The 16,902-nt window shown below is 39.7% G+C and overlaps 2 protein-coding genes across 8 annotated transcripts in view; one reads left to right on the forward strand and one right to left on the reverse strand.

Moving 5' to 3' along the window:
• Positions 1–15,747, forward strand: slc15a2 (solute carrier family 15 member 2). 3 transcript variants are annotated; one of them, XM_061792609.1, is made up of 22 exons: positions 4–137; positions 1,484–1,571; positions 2,372–2,513; positions 3,240–3,332; positions 3,411–3,510; positions 4,699–4,789; positions 4,858–4,935; positions 5,977–6,059; positions 6,163–6,246; positions 8,384–8,473; positions 8,555–8,599; positions 8,773–8,808; positions 9,257–9,345; positions 9,414–9,495; positions 9,658–9,783; positions 11,067–11,231; positions 12,772–12,818; positions 12,922–13,029; positions 13,336–13,435; positions 13,524–13,667; positions 13,750–13,854; positions 15,158–15,747. In XM_061792609.1, the coding sequence occupies exons 1-22, from the start codon at positions 129–131 to the stop codon at positions 15,368–15,370; spliced, it is 2,118 nt and encodes a 705-aa protein (XP_061648593.1). In that variant the 5' UTR covers positions 4–128; the 3' UTR covers positions 15,371–15,747. The 3 variants fall into 3 exon arrangements, with proteins under 3 accessions (XP_061648594.1, XP_061648592.1, XP_061648593.1); XM_061792608.1 differs by having other exon boundaries at positions 3–137; positions 3,240–3,510; XM_061792610.1 differs by lacking the exon at positions 9,658–9,783 and having other exon boundaries at positions 1–137; positions 3,240–3,510.
• The window catches only part of hspbap1 (hspb associated protein 1), a 12,832-nt gene continuing 11,454 nt past the window's right edge, over positions 15,525–16,902 (reverse strand). For all 5 annotated transcript variants that reach the window (XM_061792617.1, XM_061792615.1, XM_061792614.1 and 2 more), the window contains one exon: positions 15,525–16,329. In XM_061792617.1, the coding sequence (XP_061648601.1) occupies positions 15,985–16,329 (345 nt within the window). In that variant the 3' untranslated portion in view covers positions 15,525–15,984. The remainder of the gene's footprint in view (positions 16,330–16,902) is intronic.

A 16,902-nucleotide genomic window follows, 5' to 3' on the forward strand; every position in this document is an offset into this window, starting at 1 on the left:
ACACACACACAGACAGTACCGGTCACGTGACATATTTAAAGAGCTGCAAAACAAACGTCAACAAGAGGACGGGTTTTGGGGGCTTCTACATCTCCTCTGCATCAACTGTACGCACGTCGCCGCTCAACATGAACAAGGTAAACAAAAAGTTCACTTTGATATCATTTTTGGCGTGGAGGCAACAAACTAAAAATAAAAAATACCACACGGTGGCATCGCTTTCGTTCGTGTCACTGAAAAGTCCTTCTCGGCCGTCAGGTACATAAACGAGTCACACGTCACTTTCAACGGATTTGGTTTTTACCTTAATGTAATGAAATAATATATATTTTTCCTGATGAAATGGGCATAATGTTAATAGGATGAAGTTTTAAATTAATTCCAAGATAAAAGTTGTACTATTGACAGGATAATATTGTCTTCTTTCCCCCCCCCCCCAAGATAAAACGCTGTATACTCTGTGGCATTGCTTTTAACTTTAGTCAAAGAAAATTCCCACTCGGCCGTAAAGTACATGGACGCAGCACACACCACTTTTCAACCGTTAGTTTCTGCCTCCACGTACGACAAGTCGTTTTTTCACGATGAAAAAAAAAGTTTTATTGAAAAAAAAAAAAAAAGAGTCTTTCTTCAACATAAAAGCTTTCTGCTGCTGCCGGTGGTGCATTTAAGTGTCACAAGCACAAATCTGTTCTGCTGGTTACCGAATGACGCAACACGCGTGTCTTCTTTGCTCATTCAAAATAGCTCCACTTCCGGTTCAAGGGGCAACCGCTTTGTGGGGAGACGATCGTTATGCACCAACCAGGACTGTCTAAGATCACACTCAATGGGGGGGGGGGGGAAACAACAACAAAAACACCGGGATAAAGTTGTTATGCACCTTAGGACTATGCTCCATAAATTAAATAATAGATTCAACAAATATAATATATATATATATAAATATTATATATAATAATAATAATATTTTGGTATAAAGTTGTATTCTTATGAGAATAATGTTGGATGCTGTAATCTTGCCAGAAAAAAAGAAAAGGGGGTAACCCGAGGAGAACAGTCATACTTTTCTCGAGAAAGGACTATTTTCAGACTCGAATATAGAAATGTTTCCAAGCATAAAGCCATTTTTTTTTTAAGAATAGTTTTTTTCTCGGAAAAAGTTGTTATCTAACAAGGAATGAAATCATATTTCATGGCTCCATCAGGTTGGGTGGGGTGCAAGCCCTTTTTTCAGTATCATTGTTGTCATTATGGGATGCTGAGTGTCGAATTTGGAGGGGGGGGGGAAAAAAAATTCATTTTAATTTGGAAATAAAACTGTGTGATGAGAAAACAAGTGACGTTTCCAGATGCACTTGAGCTCAACTGCTAAATTGGACAGTGTATTATTCATATTATTCATCTGAGGGGGAAAAAAAAAAACAAAGAATGCGAACATTACAAAATGTGATCTTTTTTTTATTTTTTTTATTGGTTTCAGAAACTGTGCGGGACAAACTACCCGACTAGCATCTGCTTCATCGTCGTTAACGAGTTCTGCGAACGTTTCTCCTACTATGGCATGAAAGGTCACTCATACATAAAAATACACCAAATCCAAATATACTGCAAATGATGCAGTATTATACTCCACAGTCTCCGCTTTGCTGCTTAACACTTCACAGTCTCCTCTGTGTTGCATTGTTTTACACAGGTCTCCACTTTGCTGCTCCACAATCTCCAATTTGCTGCTCCTTTAGTCTCCACTGTTGCTGCACTCCACAGTCTCTGCTTTTTTTTCATTTTATTCTACCTTTGCTTCTCTTTTACCCTCCACTGTCTCCAATTTGCTGCATTATCCTCCACAGTCTCTGCTGCCGTTGGTGCAGTGTTAAACTCCACAGTCTCTAATTTTGCTGCACTCCACAGTCTCTGATTTTCTTTCATTAAATTGCAGTCTCCACTTTTTCTGTTTTAATACTCTCCACAGTCTCCACTTCGCTGCATTGTAACGCTCCAATCTCTGCTTTCACAGTCTCCGCTTTGGTGCAATGTACTCCACAGCCTCCAATGTGTTGCTCCGCATTCTCCATGTAAGCTGCAATATCCGGCAGAGTCTCATTACTGCTGCAATATTCCTCTCCAGAGTCTCTGCTGTGCTGCATTTTTATTCACCACAGTCTCCTCTTTGCTGCATGGTGTGAATGTGCCATTATGATTATTTATTAGAAAATACGGTTGGACAGAATGATGTTTGTAAGGGGACAGACAAAAGAGAGAACGGTCTCCCCAGCCCACAGTCTCCACTTTTGCTGCTTTCTAATCCTCCACAGTGTCCCGTTCGCCGCGTGATGAGGACGTTGTTGCCTTTGTGTTTGTTGCGTTTCAGCGGTGTTGACGTTGTACTTCCTGACGTACTTGGGCTGGGACCACGACCTTTCCACGGCCGTGTACCACGCCTTCAGCAGCCTGTGCTACTTCACGCCCGTCCTCGGGGCCATCATCGCTGACACCTGGCTCGGGAAGTTCAAGTCGGTCCCCCACGTGTACTCCAAACCAGCCGGGCCCCCGCTTCGTCTCCCCTTCGCCCCCCCCCCCTTAATTTGCTTCATATCCTTCCCTGTCAGTGGCGGTTCGAGACAAATTTTAGTGGGAGTCAGTCAGGGGCCCTAGTTGGTGCCCCCCTAGTACGACAGTCGTCGGGGGGATGGCTGGCTGACTAAACGTTTTCTAAACAAGACCATTCCCAAAACAACTAGGGTGGTACATTTGTCATTTTCGGGGCTGCCTTGATCTAACCCTGGGGTGACAGGGTGGGCCATGCACAGTATCCTGGGGGGTGCTGGCACCCCCTAGCCCCCCAGAACCACCACTGCCCCCTGTATCCACCCTTGTCCATTTGTTGTCCCCCATTTGCTCCAACTTGGTCTTCCCTTTACTTGATCTTCGTCCCCCCTTTAACCCCTTTATTTCTAAATGGACCACCCTTGACTCACCTTTCATCGCTCTTTTGTTTCCCTTTATGTTAATTTTATCTCCCCTACTTCCCGGCCCTCCCCCCCCCACGCACATTTTAGCCTCCTTTGTTCCACTTTATCTGCCCCCCCCCCCCCCCCTTTATCCCTCTGTAACCCCCACTGGTCTTCCTATGTCCTCCTTTTATCTGCTTCTGTAAACCCTGTTGGTCTCCAATTTGTGCCCCCTTTATCTGACCTTTGTCTCCCGTTTGATCTCTCTCTGCCTCCCTCCCCTTGCAGGACCATCATCTACCTGTCGTTTGTCTACGTGTTGGGTCATGTGATCAAGTCGGTTGGCGCTGTTCCCACGGTGGGAAGCAACAGCGTGCACATGTATGGATGCCCGTCGACCATAGACAGCTCGAGCCGATCGCCGTTGATTGACAGGCTCTGTGTATGTGTGCGTTCTAGCGCTCTGTCCATGACAGGTCTGATTTTGATCGCCTTTGGAACGGGCGGAATCAAGCCGTGCGTGGCCGCCTTCGGGGGCGACCAATTCGAGAACCAGCATGTGAGTGGAGAAATTGTACATGCGGACGCACGGAATGCGGCCTCCAAAGTCACAAACATACAATTTTTTAGGACGACTCACTCCATTGTATGTTGGTGAACACTGGTGTACAAGGAGCCGCATGCTGCTTCACCAAGTCGAAAGACAAACGATTGTCAGCGAAACAGTGCCGCTGATTGGAAGTCAAGTTTGATGGTTGTCCTCGATGTTAGGATTTCATTTATTTTCTTTTTCATTATAATCCCTCAAGGGGATTATCAGATTTAAACAATTCAAATGTACGCTGCACATCTTATTTTTTTACTAAAAGTTTAAATTCACATTCAACCGATTTTCTAAATTACAAAGCTAATACAAAAAAAAATATATATAATCTATATAATGGACAATGTTAACTCAAATCTAAAATTTAGTTTAAATCTCAAACTACATTAACATTAATGTAATACAAAAAAAAAAATAAAAATTAATCAAAATATCCCATAAAATCTAAACAAAAAACTTTTAATTGGAATGATTTCATAAACATTTCTAAAATACATTGTTCAATATTTATATTAAACAATAACACAATTACATTGAAAGTTATAGAAATTCACATTGAATATTAAAATAAAATTTGAAAAGCTAATGAATAAATGTGAAAATTGAATTAGGACGGCACGGTGGACGACTGGGTAGCACGTCAGCCTCACGCTTGTGAGGACCGGAGTTCAAATCCCGGGCCCGCCTGTGTGGAGTTTGCATGTTCTCCCCGTGAGTTTTCTCTGGCTACTCCGGTTTCCTCCCACATCCCAAAACATGCTTGGTAGGTTGATTGAAGACTCTAAATTGTCTGTAGGTGTGAATGTGAGTGCGAATGGTTGCTTGTTTATATGTGCCCTGCGATTGGCTGGCGACCGGTTCAGGGTGTACCCCGCCTCTCACCCGGAGTCAACTGGGATGGGCTCCAGCACGCCCGTGACCCACGTGAGGATGAGCGGAACGGAAGAGGAATGACTAAAAAAATACATTTTAAATTGTAAATTAAATGCACTTAATAACATTTTTCATCAAAAATGTAAATAAATAAAAGTAACTACAAAAAATAAATTTAAACTAAACAAATTAAAACGAAGATGAAATAAAATGACATTAAATCAAAATTGAAACCCATCACAATTTTTTTAACGGTACTTTTTTGGTCAGGCCAACGAAAGGATGAAATTCTTCTCGATTTTCTACATGGCAATCAACGCTGGCAGCCTCCTGTCCACCATCATCACGCCCATCCTCAGAGGTGAGCGCCGGTACCCATTGGTGTTGGTACCACTGATGGCGACCCCCTAACGTCCCTCCACCCCGCAGGAGACGTGCAGTGCTTTGGCGGCGACTGCTACGCTTTGGCCTTCGGCGTGCCCGCCGCTCTCATGATGGTGGCGTTGGGTGAGCACTTCTTGTTGTCCTGTCCTACTTTCCTTTGACAGTAAACACATTTTACAGTTATAGTTAATTTATGATTAGTGTACAGTACATATGAAAAAAGGCCTGAAAAAATGAAAAACAATGTTCTTTATATTCATGAAAAATAAAGACCTAGACAATGTGTTTCATTTATTCCATTATTCTTCATGTATGAGTAAAATAGACACAAAATATTTAAAACTTTAATTTCTTTATTTTTATATATGCACATGTAAAATAATGACATAACAGCACAAGGCTTTCGATTCCTGGCGTCCGAGCTGATCGTCAGTGTTTCCGACAGCGAGCCGTCGTCCTTCTGCACGGATCGCCGCTCGCAGTCTAAACAAAATGTCGGCAAAGAAAACGCCGCTTACGAAACATGCAAGCAATCGTGTCTCGGCGCGGATGGCACGTTAGGGACATTTTCCAAAGTCATTCTCAATTGGAACGCGTTTTGATATTTGCTTAAAAATAACTTGGCGCTAAAACTTCCAAAATAAACACTGCGGCACATTTAATATTTAATATCATAAGTATGGCCCTTGGTGGCTGAGATCAGCATAGCCATGATCGGAGAAACCTGATGGGACGCCAAGTCAACAAGAGCTTTGAGCACCTCACCTTTGACCTTCTTGCTGGAAATAAAAGTTGAGAATCAACAAAATAACATTAACAATAATATTCAATTCAATGGGCATTGTGCTCTTCCTTCTGGTATGTGCACTTTGACCACCTGATGGCAGTATAATGCAGACATGTGGATATACATGGAGAAGGTCAAAACTCCTCACTCAGCCGCAATAATCTTAGTCGGTCTTTGCAGAGGAGAAAGAATATATGCCTTTGAGTATTGTTATATTTGTGTATATATATATTTGCCTACGTGTGTTGCTCCACTCATATCTCAAGGCACCCCACTGTATTTTGAAATCCAAACAAATATCACACACGCAACTGTTGTTTAAATTCTGTTCTGTGTGTGTGTGTGTGCGTGGGCGTTGGCGCGTTGCTGTCGTCCAGTTGTGTTCATGTCGGGCAGCAGCCTCTACAGGTGCAATCCCCCACAGGGCAACATCTTGATGGAGGTCTGCAACTGCGTCGGGGTGAGTCAACGGACATTTTGTCATCTTCCCGTTTTTTTTCTTCTTCTCCTCTTTGTCAAGAAGCCTATTGATTTCGATGGTGTTGTTTTTTTTACACTGGCAGTTTGCCATCAAGAACCGCTGGAGGAGATCCAAGTACGAGTCGAGCAGGAGGCACTGGCTGGACTGGGCCGATGATAAGTACTCGGTAGGATGTTGCTAAGTGCTAAAGTTGTTTTTAGTAGAGCAAATGTAGTGGCTGGGACTAGTCTGGGTGATGACATCAGAGCGCTCTGATTGGACACTTAGGAAGTGCTTTGATTTTGTTTCCCTCGCTACGAATTTACCTTTTTGAAGAAAAAACTATCGGAACATTTTCGGTAATCTCACGCCTGTCCTGAACGAGTTGCGCATTTTTTTTTCCTTTCGATGTCTTGGAACGTGCAAAAGCATTACTATTGATGTAAATGTAACATTAAAAAAATAATAATAAAAAGTGTTTTTTGGGAGGGGAATCAACAAAAATAGTGCAAAAAAAAAAAAAAAAAGCACTTTATTTTAAGGCTCCCCTTTACCTGGATGCTCATGGCACTTCCAGGGCTCCGAAACCCTTATATCAAAAGATCATAATTTTCAATATGACATCAGTCAACTAACAAGAATCTGTGAAACGTTGCATTTAATTGTTATTTGTCTTCATAGCAACCATTCACTCAACGCAACAGAACAGGAAACAAAACGGGGATAAGACATTATACTTGTCAGACTGGATTATTGCTCAGCTGTTACTGTAAGTCATGCATTCTTAAACGGGATTTGAATGAGGACTTGCTGGTCGATTGTCATAAAAAAAAAAAAATAAATAGAGGACGCACAGTACTTGTAACATAGAAATAAACATTATAAAGATTTATTTGGAGTCAATAAATCTTGCCACCTGGCCTATAAAAAAAGAAAAAAAGAGTAAGAGTCAAGCAGTCTGATTGGATGGTTAGTAAGGGTTTTGATGTTGTTGCAATATCGTCACATGATTGTTTTCCTCTGTATATCCATGACCTCACCCTTTGTCCTAAGGGAAAAAAAATCGTAATCCACAAATTGCCTGAGTCATTTTTGAACATTTTTCAGACGGCTTGCTTCAACCTTTGCAGATTACCGTGCCAGTCTACAAAGAAATAAAGAGGGGGAAAACAAAATTTGTAGCAAGCAAATGTGTACATTGTATTCATATTGTGACTTGACGTTAAAAACACTGCAAAATCTTACCAAGTGAATTTATCTTATTTCTAGTGAAACTGATTTATTTGAAGACAGTTTTTGACTTTTTTTTTTTCTTTTCAAAAATATCAACAAGACAAAAAAACTTGTCTTGCTGAAAATTTTGAAAAAAAAAGATAAAACTGTCTTCAAATAAATCGGACAAAAAGATACAAGATCTTATTTTAACAATCTCATCAAGTCAATTCATACTACTACCAGTTTTTTTGTCTTGCTGAAAATTTTGAAAAAAAAGTCAAAATTTAAAATTAGTAAGCTGTTTTCACTAGAAATAAGTTTCACTAGGTAAAATTAATAATACAGAGTGAATAAGATTCCTTCCATCCATCCGCGAGAAAATAGTCGAACAGTTTAAGGACAATGGTCTTCAACGTACAATTGCAAGGAATTTAGGGATTTCATCATCTACGGTCCATAATATCATCAAAAGGTTCAGACAATCTGAAGAAATAACTGCATGTAAGCGGCATGGCCAAAAACCAACATTGAATGCCCGTGACCTTCGATCCCTAAGGCGGCACTGCATCAAAAACCGACTTCAATGTGTAAAGGATATCACCACATGGGCTCAGGAACACTTCAGAAACCCAATGTCAGTAAATACAGTTGGGCGCTACATCCGGAAGTGCAACTTGAAACTCTACTATGCAAAGCAAAAGCCAGAAACTCCGCCGGCTTCTCTGGGCCCGAGCTCATCTAAGATGGACTGATGCAAAGTGGAAAAGTGTTCTGTGGTCCGACGAGTCCACATTTCAAATTGTTTTGGGAAATTGTGGACGTCGTGTCCTCCTGGCAAAAGAGGAAATGGTCACAAAGTTCAAAATGCAAATGCAAATGTCTTTCAGCATTCCCAAATCATTTTTGCGGGGGACTTGGCCAAATAAAAGTATTAGTCTCTTGTGCGAGATGCACATTTTTGTCCTTTTGATTAAATCGGAATTTGCTGAGAAGTGGAGAGATTGCTATTAGTGGTAATCTCAAAAAAAAAAAAAAATGACACACAACAAAAAAATGTGCCTGTGTTTGACCCATTTTAAAATGTTTCTTTTCTTGACTTGTGTCAACAGAAGCGTCTGATTGTGGAGATCAAAATGGTTCTGCGGGTTCTGGTGCTCTACATCCCTCTTCCGATGTTCTGGGCTCTGTTCGATCAGCAGGTCCCGGAATCCAAATTGTTGATCCAACGTGGCTCGAAGGACACCAACGATGCTAACTAACAATGCGATGTTTGATTGCAGGGTTCCCGCTGGACGCTGCAGGCCACCCGGATGAACATGGCCTTTGTAAGTTTGTTGCTTTCGCTTCGTTATCTTCCATGCAATCATTGTCCGTTGTAACTTTTTTTACGAGCCGAATGGATCATCCGCTCGTCAATTTTTTGCTCGATGCACTTCCTGATAGATTTCTCGGGTTAAAAATTCATCATTTATTGATTTTTGTTTGTGTTACCTCCCAGGGAGACGCCTTCTCCATCAAACCCGATCAAATGCAGGTATGCGCTCGCTCGCACCTTCTGTGGAAGAAAGTGGTATTACATAACGAGTTGCTGGATCGTTCTGGCTATATTTCCTTACAAAAAAATATGTTAAGATTGGAATAACAAATGATTTATTTGACAAAGAAGCACAGGCCTTTTTGATTCTATTTTAAACGTGTATGAGCATTTTGTGTTCATATTTGGTAGCAATTAGACAAAAATGTAGACAAAACTGTAGTTCCATTTTGAAAGGGTCCAAAATGACACTGGCTGGCACACTATAAATCAAAGAAACTGGTTTTGGCAGATGAAGTAAAAATTATTTTTTAAATCTGACATAACCCTGGAAACGGTCATAATGATCCTAAAATGGGCAACTGGATTTGAGGGCTGAAATTTGCAAAGATTCGGCGAGGTGTTCCTGAACGTTTATTTAATTTAATTTCTTTTACCTCTGTGGTAGACGTTGAACGCGCTGCTGATTCTGGTGTTTGTTCCCGTGTTCGACCTCCTCATATACCCGCTGGTCGCCCTCTGCGGGATCAACATCACGTGAGTTCTTTTTATCACTTTTTTAAAATGTGAAACAATAACGCGCTCAACTTCCTCCTTTTCCAAAGGCCGCTGAGGAAAATGGCCGCCGGGATGATTTTTGCCGCGTTGGCATTTGGTGCCGCCGCCCTGGTGGAGGTCCACGTGGTGGTACGTCAACCACAAAGTTTGCTCTGACCTACCAATCGGGGGATGGAAAAATGTTGTCGTTATTGTAACTTCCAAATACGATTGGTTAAAGAAACAGTCCCATTGCTAATCTAGTTGAAATTACATTTAGTTGCGTTACCATTAGTGTGCTGCATGTTGTAGAAAACGGAGGTGGCGCCAGCGCCGGCGGGCAAGTGTCTGCTGCAGGTCTTCAACCTGGCACCAGGGGACGTCCGTCTCCATTTCCCTCAAGGCGACCCTTTTCCAGAGCCGCTCTCATACCTCCAGGTAGCAACAAAAAGAAAATCTTAATGTTACAAGAATAAAGTCTTCTTTAAAAAAAAAAAAAAGAAAAAAATCATATTTTTAGGGATTTTTAAAGTTTTTTTTTTTTTTTACATTTCAACAATGAAAGTGTAGTTTTTCCAAGATTAAAAAAATAATATAAATAAACAAGACTATTACAAAAACAAAATATAATTGTTTTAATAAATTTCTTGAGATAAAAAGAATTTTTCTGGAGGAAAAAAAAAAAAAAAGTCATGTTACTTCTTAAAAAAATAAAATGTCAGATTTTTGGGGGAGAGAATTTGTATTTAATATTACGGTAATAAAGTTCTATCTATCCATCCATCCATCCATTTTCTGAGCCGCTTCTCCTCACTAGGGTCACGGGCGCGCTGGAGCCTATCCCAGCTGTCATCGGGCAGGAGGCGGGGTACACCCTGAACTGGTTGCCAGCCAATCGCAGGGCACGTACAAACAAACAACCATTTGCACTCACAGTCACACCTACGGGCAATTTAGAGTCTCCAATGAATGCATGTTTTTGGGATGTGGGAGGAAACCGGAGTGCCCGGAGAAATCCCACACAGGGAGGGGGAGAACATGCAAACTCCACACAGGCGGGGCCGGGGATTGAACCCGGGTCCTCAGAACTGTGAGGCTGACGCTCTAACCAGTCGTCCACCGTGCCGTTAAAGTTGTATCATTTCCAAAATAAAAATTCATATAAAAAGTGAATACTACAGGAAAAAATTATATATATATTTTTTTAAGATGAAAAGTTGTATTTTTCTTTCAGAGCAAAGAAAAAAGTGAAGTCACAATATATTTTTTAAATCATGTCATTACTACATTATAAAAGAAAAAAATATCTATTTTTTTAATAGTATGATAACAAATTTGAAAAAAGTAGTATTATGATAATCAAATAGTATTTTTTTTTTTATTTTAGATTTTTTTTTTTTTAAAGATTTTTTTAATATTGTATTTTTGGAGTAAAAGTCATATTACAAAAATCAAATTATGTAATTCTTTAGATTAAGTCTCTTTTGGGGGGGTCGAGAAAACTCATATTACAAGCATGAAATTTTCTAGATAAAAAGTTGGATTGTTTCGTGAAAAAGGTCGAATTAATACAAGAAATGAAAGTTGTACATAATATTTTTTCAATAAGAAGTTGTGTTGTATGGAGAAAAACATACTTTTTTCCCAAGGCATTAATACTGTAATATAATTTGCCTACAAAATTACAGTGAACGAAGAGCACTTTGTGCGTTTGTTGTCAGGATCCTCCTGAGTACCAGACGCTGCCACTGGGGGCGCCCCGCATCAACATGACCTTAGCGGTCCACCACGAGGGGGCCTCCGCTAACTGCAACGTCACCTTTGGCCAGCAGAAGGCGTACAGCCTCATCCTGCACCCTGCTGACGCTGGAATACGCTGCAGACTGGTGAGCCACCGACAGAGCTACACATCAATAATTACACTACCAAAAAATGGGGAAATCTTATGAGGGAAAAGTATGATTTTTTTTTTTTTTTTTTTTAATAAGAATAGTCAGATTTTTTGGGGGGGTGGGGGGGGAAAGAGCAGTAATCTTCCGAGGAAAAAAATCGTCATCATTAAAAATGTATTTTGTCAAGGACATTATCGTATTTATTGTAAGAGAATTTTTTTTATCAGATTGAAGTCAGATTTTTGTTATTGTGAGAAAAGAATATTTTTTGGAGAGCCATATTTTGAATCTAAAATTCAGTAGGAAAAATATTTAATCTTTATCAGACTAAAAAATATTTTAATTGAAGCTAAAAATATTGTGAGAATAGTCATTTTTTTAAAAGTGATAACATTATAAGATTATGTTGTATTTTTTTCAAGAAAGTCATACTCGTCGTAATTTGGTGAAGAATCCAGCTGAATTGTTTTCAGTAACAATTCATAATATCAAAGGAATAATGTATTTTTTCAACAATTCAAACAAACAATAAAATACTCAAAAGTTGTAATTTTAAGACAGAAAAGTCATTTTTAAAATAGTTTCATTTTTTAAGCAAAAATTGTAATACTACATGATTAAAGTCATATTTCTTTCTTTCTGACATAAAAATCTCTTTTGAAAAACAATAACTGATTTTTCCCAAGCAAAAGGAAAAAAGATGCAACCTTATGAGAACAAAATTGTATATTTTTTAAAACAGAATAGTCAAATTTTTTCATGAAAAGTAATTATTTGAAATTAGTTGCAATTTTACGTATTTTAAAATAAAATCTTAATATTATGATAATAGAATAAAAATATCTGAATGTTCCAAGGTTAAAGTCAAAATTGAACAAGGAAAAAAGTTGTAATCTTGTGAGAATAAAGTTGGATTATTTTGAGAACATTATATATTTTCAAGGGTGAAATTCATTAAATTGCTAAAATCTAAAACAAATAAAAAATATTTTTGTATTCTTTTGAGAAAAAGTTCTAACCTTAGACTAATCATAATATTCAAAGAGTAAACTTTCTTTTTTACAAAAAGAGAGAATATATGTTTTAAAGAATGTATTGTTTTTTTTTGTTTTGTTTTTTTGCAAAAATGTTTATTACGAGAATAGCATTGAATTTTTCTGCGAAAAATATGACAAATCCAAGATTGAAGAGAAAATTTAACAAACAAGGTCAATTGTTTTGAATAGATTTTTTTTCCCCAAGGAAAAAGTCAAAAACAAAATTGTAATAATTCTACGAATAAAAAGTCACCCAAAAAAAAAACCAATAAGGTAATATTACAAAAATTGTCTTTTTTAGTAGTAGTATAACTTTATTCTTACTTTTATTTCATTATTTTTGGAGAAAAAAAATACAACAAAAATATATTTCCTTCAGATTAAAGTCTTATTTGCTTCAAGAAACGAGCTAAAGTTTGCATGCTTTTGCGAGAAAAACAGAAGTGGATTGACTTCCCGTGGCCACGCTTGAAGTGTGTTGACGTCTTCTAATTCAGGTGGAAGACCACATCAAGAAAAACGACGAAGGTGCGCCTCTTCTCAGGTGAAAAATGCCACTTTGTTGACCTGAACATGCGCAGCACCACAAGTGGCCTGTCGTCTTGATGCTAAGCTAAGCTAAGCTAAGCTAGCGTTGACGCGCGCAGGTTCGTCAACACGCTGTCGGAGGCGGCCAACGTCACCGTGGGAGACGAGACGTTCCACGCCGGCGCCCGCTACGGCGTCTCCGCCAACAAGACCGTCCAGAGGGGCGAGTGAGTGCACCGTCACGTCGCTTCCTGTCTCACACACACATGATTTCACTCATCACCATTCAATTTTGTAATCATGTCCACAGTAGACCAACAAAAAAAAAAAGGCCCCAAAAGACACATGAAGTCCGCCCTTTTACTTTTTCTGTGCCCGAAGAGACACCGCAAATCTGCAATTTGGCTTTGAAGTGGCCATTTCCAGGCCTCCTTCATCGACAAACTTCCAGAGATTTTGGCCGATTGCCATCAAATTTGAACCACGTGTACTAGACAGTTGTTTGTTGGGTTTTTTTTTCTTGGTTTTGTCAGGTATAATAAAGCGAGCTGCAGATTTGAGTCAAAGACTTGCCCAGACCTGGACCTCGGTCTCCTGGACTTCGGTGCCTCCTACACCGTGATCCTTCTGCAGGTCAGGAATCTCGCCGCTCTCGGACAGGAGGCGGCCTCATTCCTCTCAGGATATTCTGTATTTTTATTTTTTTTTGTCATCTTCACAGGAGTCTGGGAGGATGACGACGCACAAGATGGAGGACGTCCACGCCAACAACGTGCACGTGGTCTGGCAGATCCCGCAGTACGTCCTCATCACGGCGGGCGAGGTCATGTTCTCCATTACGGGCCTGGAGTTCTCCTACTCGCAGGTTTGCGTTCCAGTCCAAATCTTGACCAGGGCCAGGAAGTGGTCCTCACATCATAGCTGAGCACAATTGTCGACGCCCACAGGCCCCCGTCAACATGAAGTCGGTCCTTCAGGCCGGGTGGCTGCTCACCGTCGCCTTCGGGAACGTCATCGTCTTGATCGTGGCGGAGGGCGCGGGGCTCGAGCAGGTCAACTTTTAAACTCGAAAGAAATGTGACTATTTCTGGGGGGGGGGGAAAAAAATAGAACTTTCATAATATTTTTTAAATAACTCATCTAATACGATTTGATTATTATTTTATTTTTATTGAAAAATAAACCGGCTATTCTCTCACGATTACAATTTCACTATTATAAGCTTATACAATAAAAAAAAAAAAAAGGTCTTTAGTCTCACAACTTTTAAGTATAAAACACTTATAAATTAAAATGTTTTTCCCTTAAAATATAAAATAAAGAAAGTATCTTTATAAAATCAGACTTTACTCTCATAAGATTCTGATTTATTCTTGTAAAATTATAAAATAAAATTCAGGAAGAAAATCGAATATTTTCGCCCACTTTTTAAAAATACTTCTAATCTTAAAAAAGCTTTTTCTTCTTACAATTATATATTTTTTCTTTAAAAAAAATTGGTTACAAAAATATTACGATATTCAAGAGAATAATAAATACTTTTTCATGAAAAAATATGACTTTATTCTCATAAAATTCTGGAATTACTATCTTCTAATCTAAAATAGACATTCTAAATAATAAAAAATAAAAACCCTTTTAAAATAAGCTTTTTACAAATGTTTTTTCGTTTTTAATTTCTTTAATTAAAAACGATCTAAATATTTTTCTTCAAATGATTTTGTGTTTAAAAAAAATTCTCAAACATTCTGACATTTTCATAAAATTAGTATTTATTCTTGTAAAATTACATTTATCTTAAACAATAACCTTAGTGCAGTAATAATAAAAAAACTATTTATTTTGTCTATGAAAGTGATTTTTTTTTAAATCTAAAAAAATAAAACATTACTGTTGTGTTATTCCTTGTTTCCACTCATAAAATCTGTCTTGATTCTTATAAGATTAAAATGTTGTTATTATTGCAACTGTTTTCTCAAAAAAAAAACAAAGACATCTTATACATTTTAAAAACAACTTCGGATCCCCCCCCCAAAAATAAATAAATATATATATCTAAAGCCACGCACGCACGGGGAGAACATGCAAACTCCACACAGGCGAGGCCGGATTTGAACCCAGGTCCTCAGAACTGTGAGACGCATGTGCAAACCATTCGTTCCACCGTGCCGCCTTATATATATATAACCTTATGTGGAAAATGTATCTTATCTCTAACTTTTTTTTTACATTTTTTTTTCTTGTATGACTAAAACATTTTTGTGAAACAAATGCGATTTCATGCTATTTTTACAACTTTTTACAAATCTGCAAATCACATCCACGCTAACGTGGTCATTGTGTGTGTTGGTGCAGTGGAAGGAGTTCCTGCTGTTCTCGGGTCTGCTGCTGGCCGTGTTCATGGCGTTCTCGCTCATGGCTCACTTGTACACGTACGTGGACCCGAAGCAACTGGACAAGAGCTACGCCAGCGACCACAACGACCAACGCGGTGCCCATGACGACGACGACAGCAACGACACGCTCAACAAGAACAAACAAGAAGCGGAGCTCAACACCAGACTTTAACCGCAACCGCCTTCACGATTTGAATGAATTATGAGCAAAGAAATGGGAACATTTTATGTGGTGCTTTTCCCCAGATGCTAATTGTTAGCATGAAAGGCTAATTGTAGATTTTACACACATTTTTAACTTTTTTGTTTTTCAGACTTCTGTGTAGCACACTGCCATCATCCCCCCAAAATTACAACTACAGTACCGTGAAAAAGTATTGGGCCCCTTCTCAAATTCGTATATTTTCGCATAGTTTCCGCACTTATGTTTAAGATTACCACACAAATGTAAATACTTTTTCATGGCACTGTATTCTAATGGGCGGCACGGTGCCCGACTGTGATGTCTAAAGTAAACTTGAGTGTAGCTGAGGCTCACTGATGATTTAACACCTTGTTGTGTGTTTATTATGACGACTACCAGCCATGTTTGTCGTGGTTGCTAGGCAATAGGGCATGTTTACATCATGAAATGAGATTACGGTGAAGAACGCGAAGACGCCCAAACTGCCTTGACTAGATTATTGGAGGCAATGCACTAATTTAGAAGCCATCATTCACTTTGATGCCGCCTCATTTGCATAAAGGTGAGCGGATGCTTGTGACCTCATCAGAGATCGTCTATTCTCAGAGCGATGGCGACATCCTCTGCTTGTCCAACAGGAGCTGGGTAACTATGGCGACCACGTCGGGATGCAGCAGACACTCCAGAAGGTCGTCTGTGCCGACAGACACCTCGTCTGTCGTAGAAGGAGCGACGGCGCCATCTTTGCGGGGTCGGGGAAGGCGGGGGACAGGAAGTAGACTCGGTCCGAAGGGGACGTCGCTTGGGGTGCGGTCAGCCAAGTCGCGCTTGTTCGGGCGGGGAGCGTCTTTGGCTTCCAAGGTCGGTTTGGTCTTCTGTTGCTGAGCGCAGGCCCGCAGAGCCAAGTTGATGTAGCGCATGTTGTCATTATGGGATGTCATGCTCTCCTGCAGACACACGATGTCACTGATCACCAATCAGATGTGTTTGTGTGTGAAATACACACATTGTCCCACCCTCTTGTGCATCTTTTTCAGGCTTTTGTATTTTCTACCGCTAACTAGCAACCAATCAGATTGCGCTACACGGCAAGATCATAGAAGTCTAATCAACACTGCTCTGACGTAATACCCTGTCCCGAATACAAGGGGGGGTATGTTCACGGCATCTGAGTGGTTATTGACAAAATTAACAACAGCATTAGCTTAGTAGGGCTGGGTATTGTTAACAACCTCACCATTAGATTATCGATTGTGCATAGAGCGCAGCGCTGGCAGAGAGAGCGGCATGTCTGCATCCTTAACTCTTAAGGAATACAAAACAAGTCGTTGGAGTCTGGAACATGCTATTTTTGGTACAGTAAAAATTTGTTGTCAAGCCATTAGCCTTTGACAACAGATTTGGAACTAGGAAGCACACTAATTCCTTGCGGCTCATGAAAGCGACTCGCCTATTTTGAGTATTGTACGTCAACACTGTCACCATGACCAAGCACACCAGAGTGGTAAGTTTGGATAAAA

Source organism: Phyllopteryx taeniolatus, chromosome 12 (genome assembly GCF_024500385.1).
Source record: "Phyllopteryx taeniolatus isolate TA_2022b chromosome 12, UOR_Ptae_1.2, whole genome shotgun sequence".
Taxonomy (NCBI): Eukaryota; Metazoa; Chordata; class Actinopteri; order Syngnathiformes; family Syngnathidae; genus Phyllopteryx; species Phyllopteryx taeniolatus.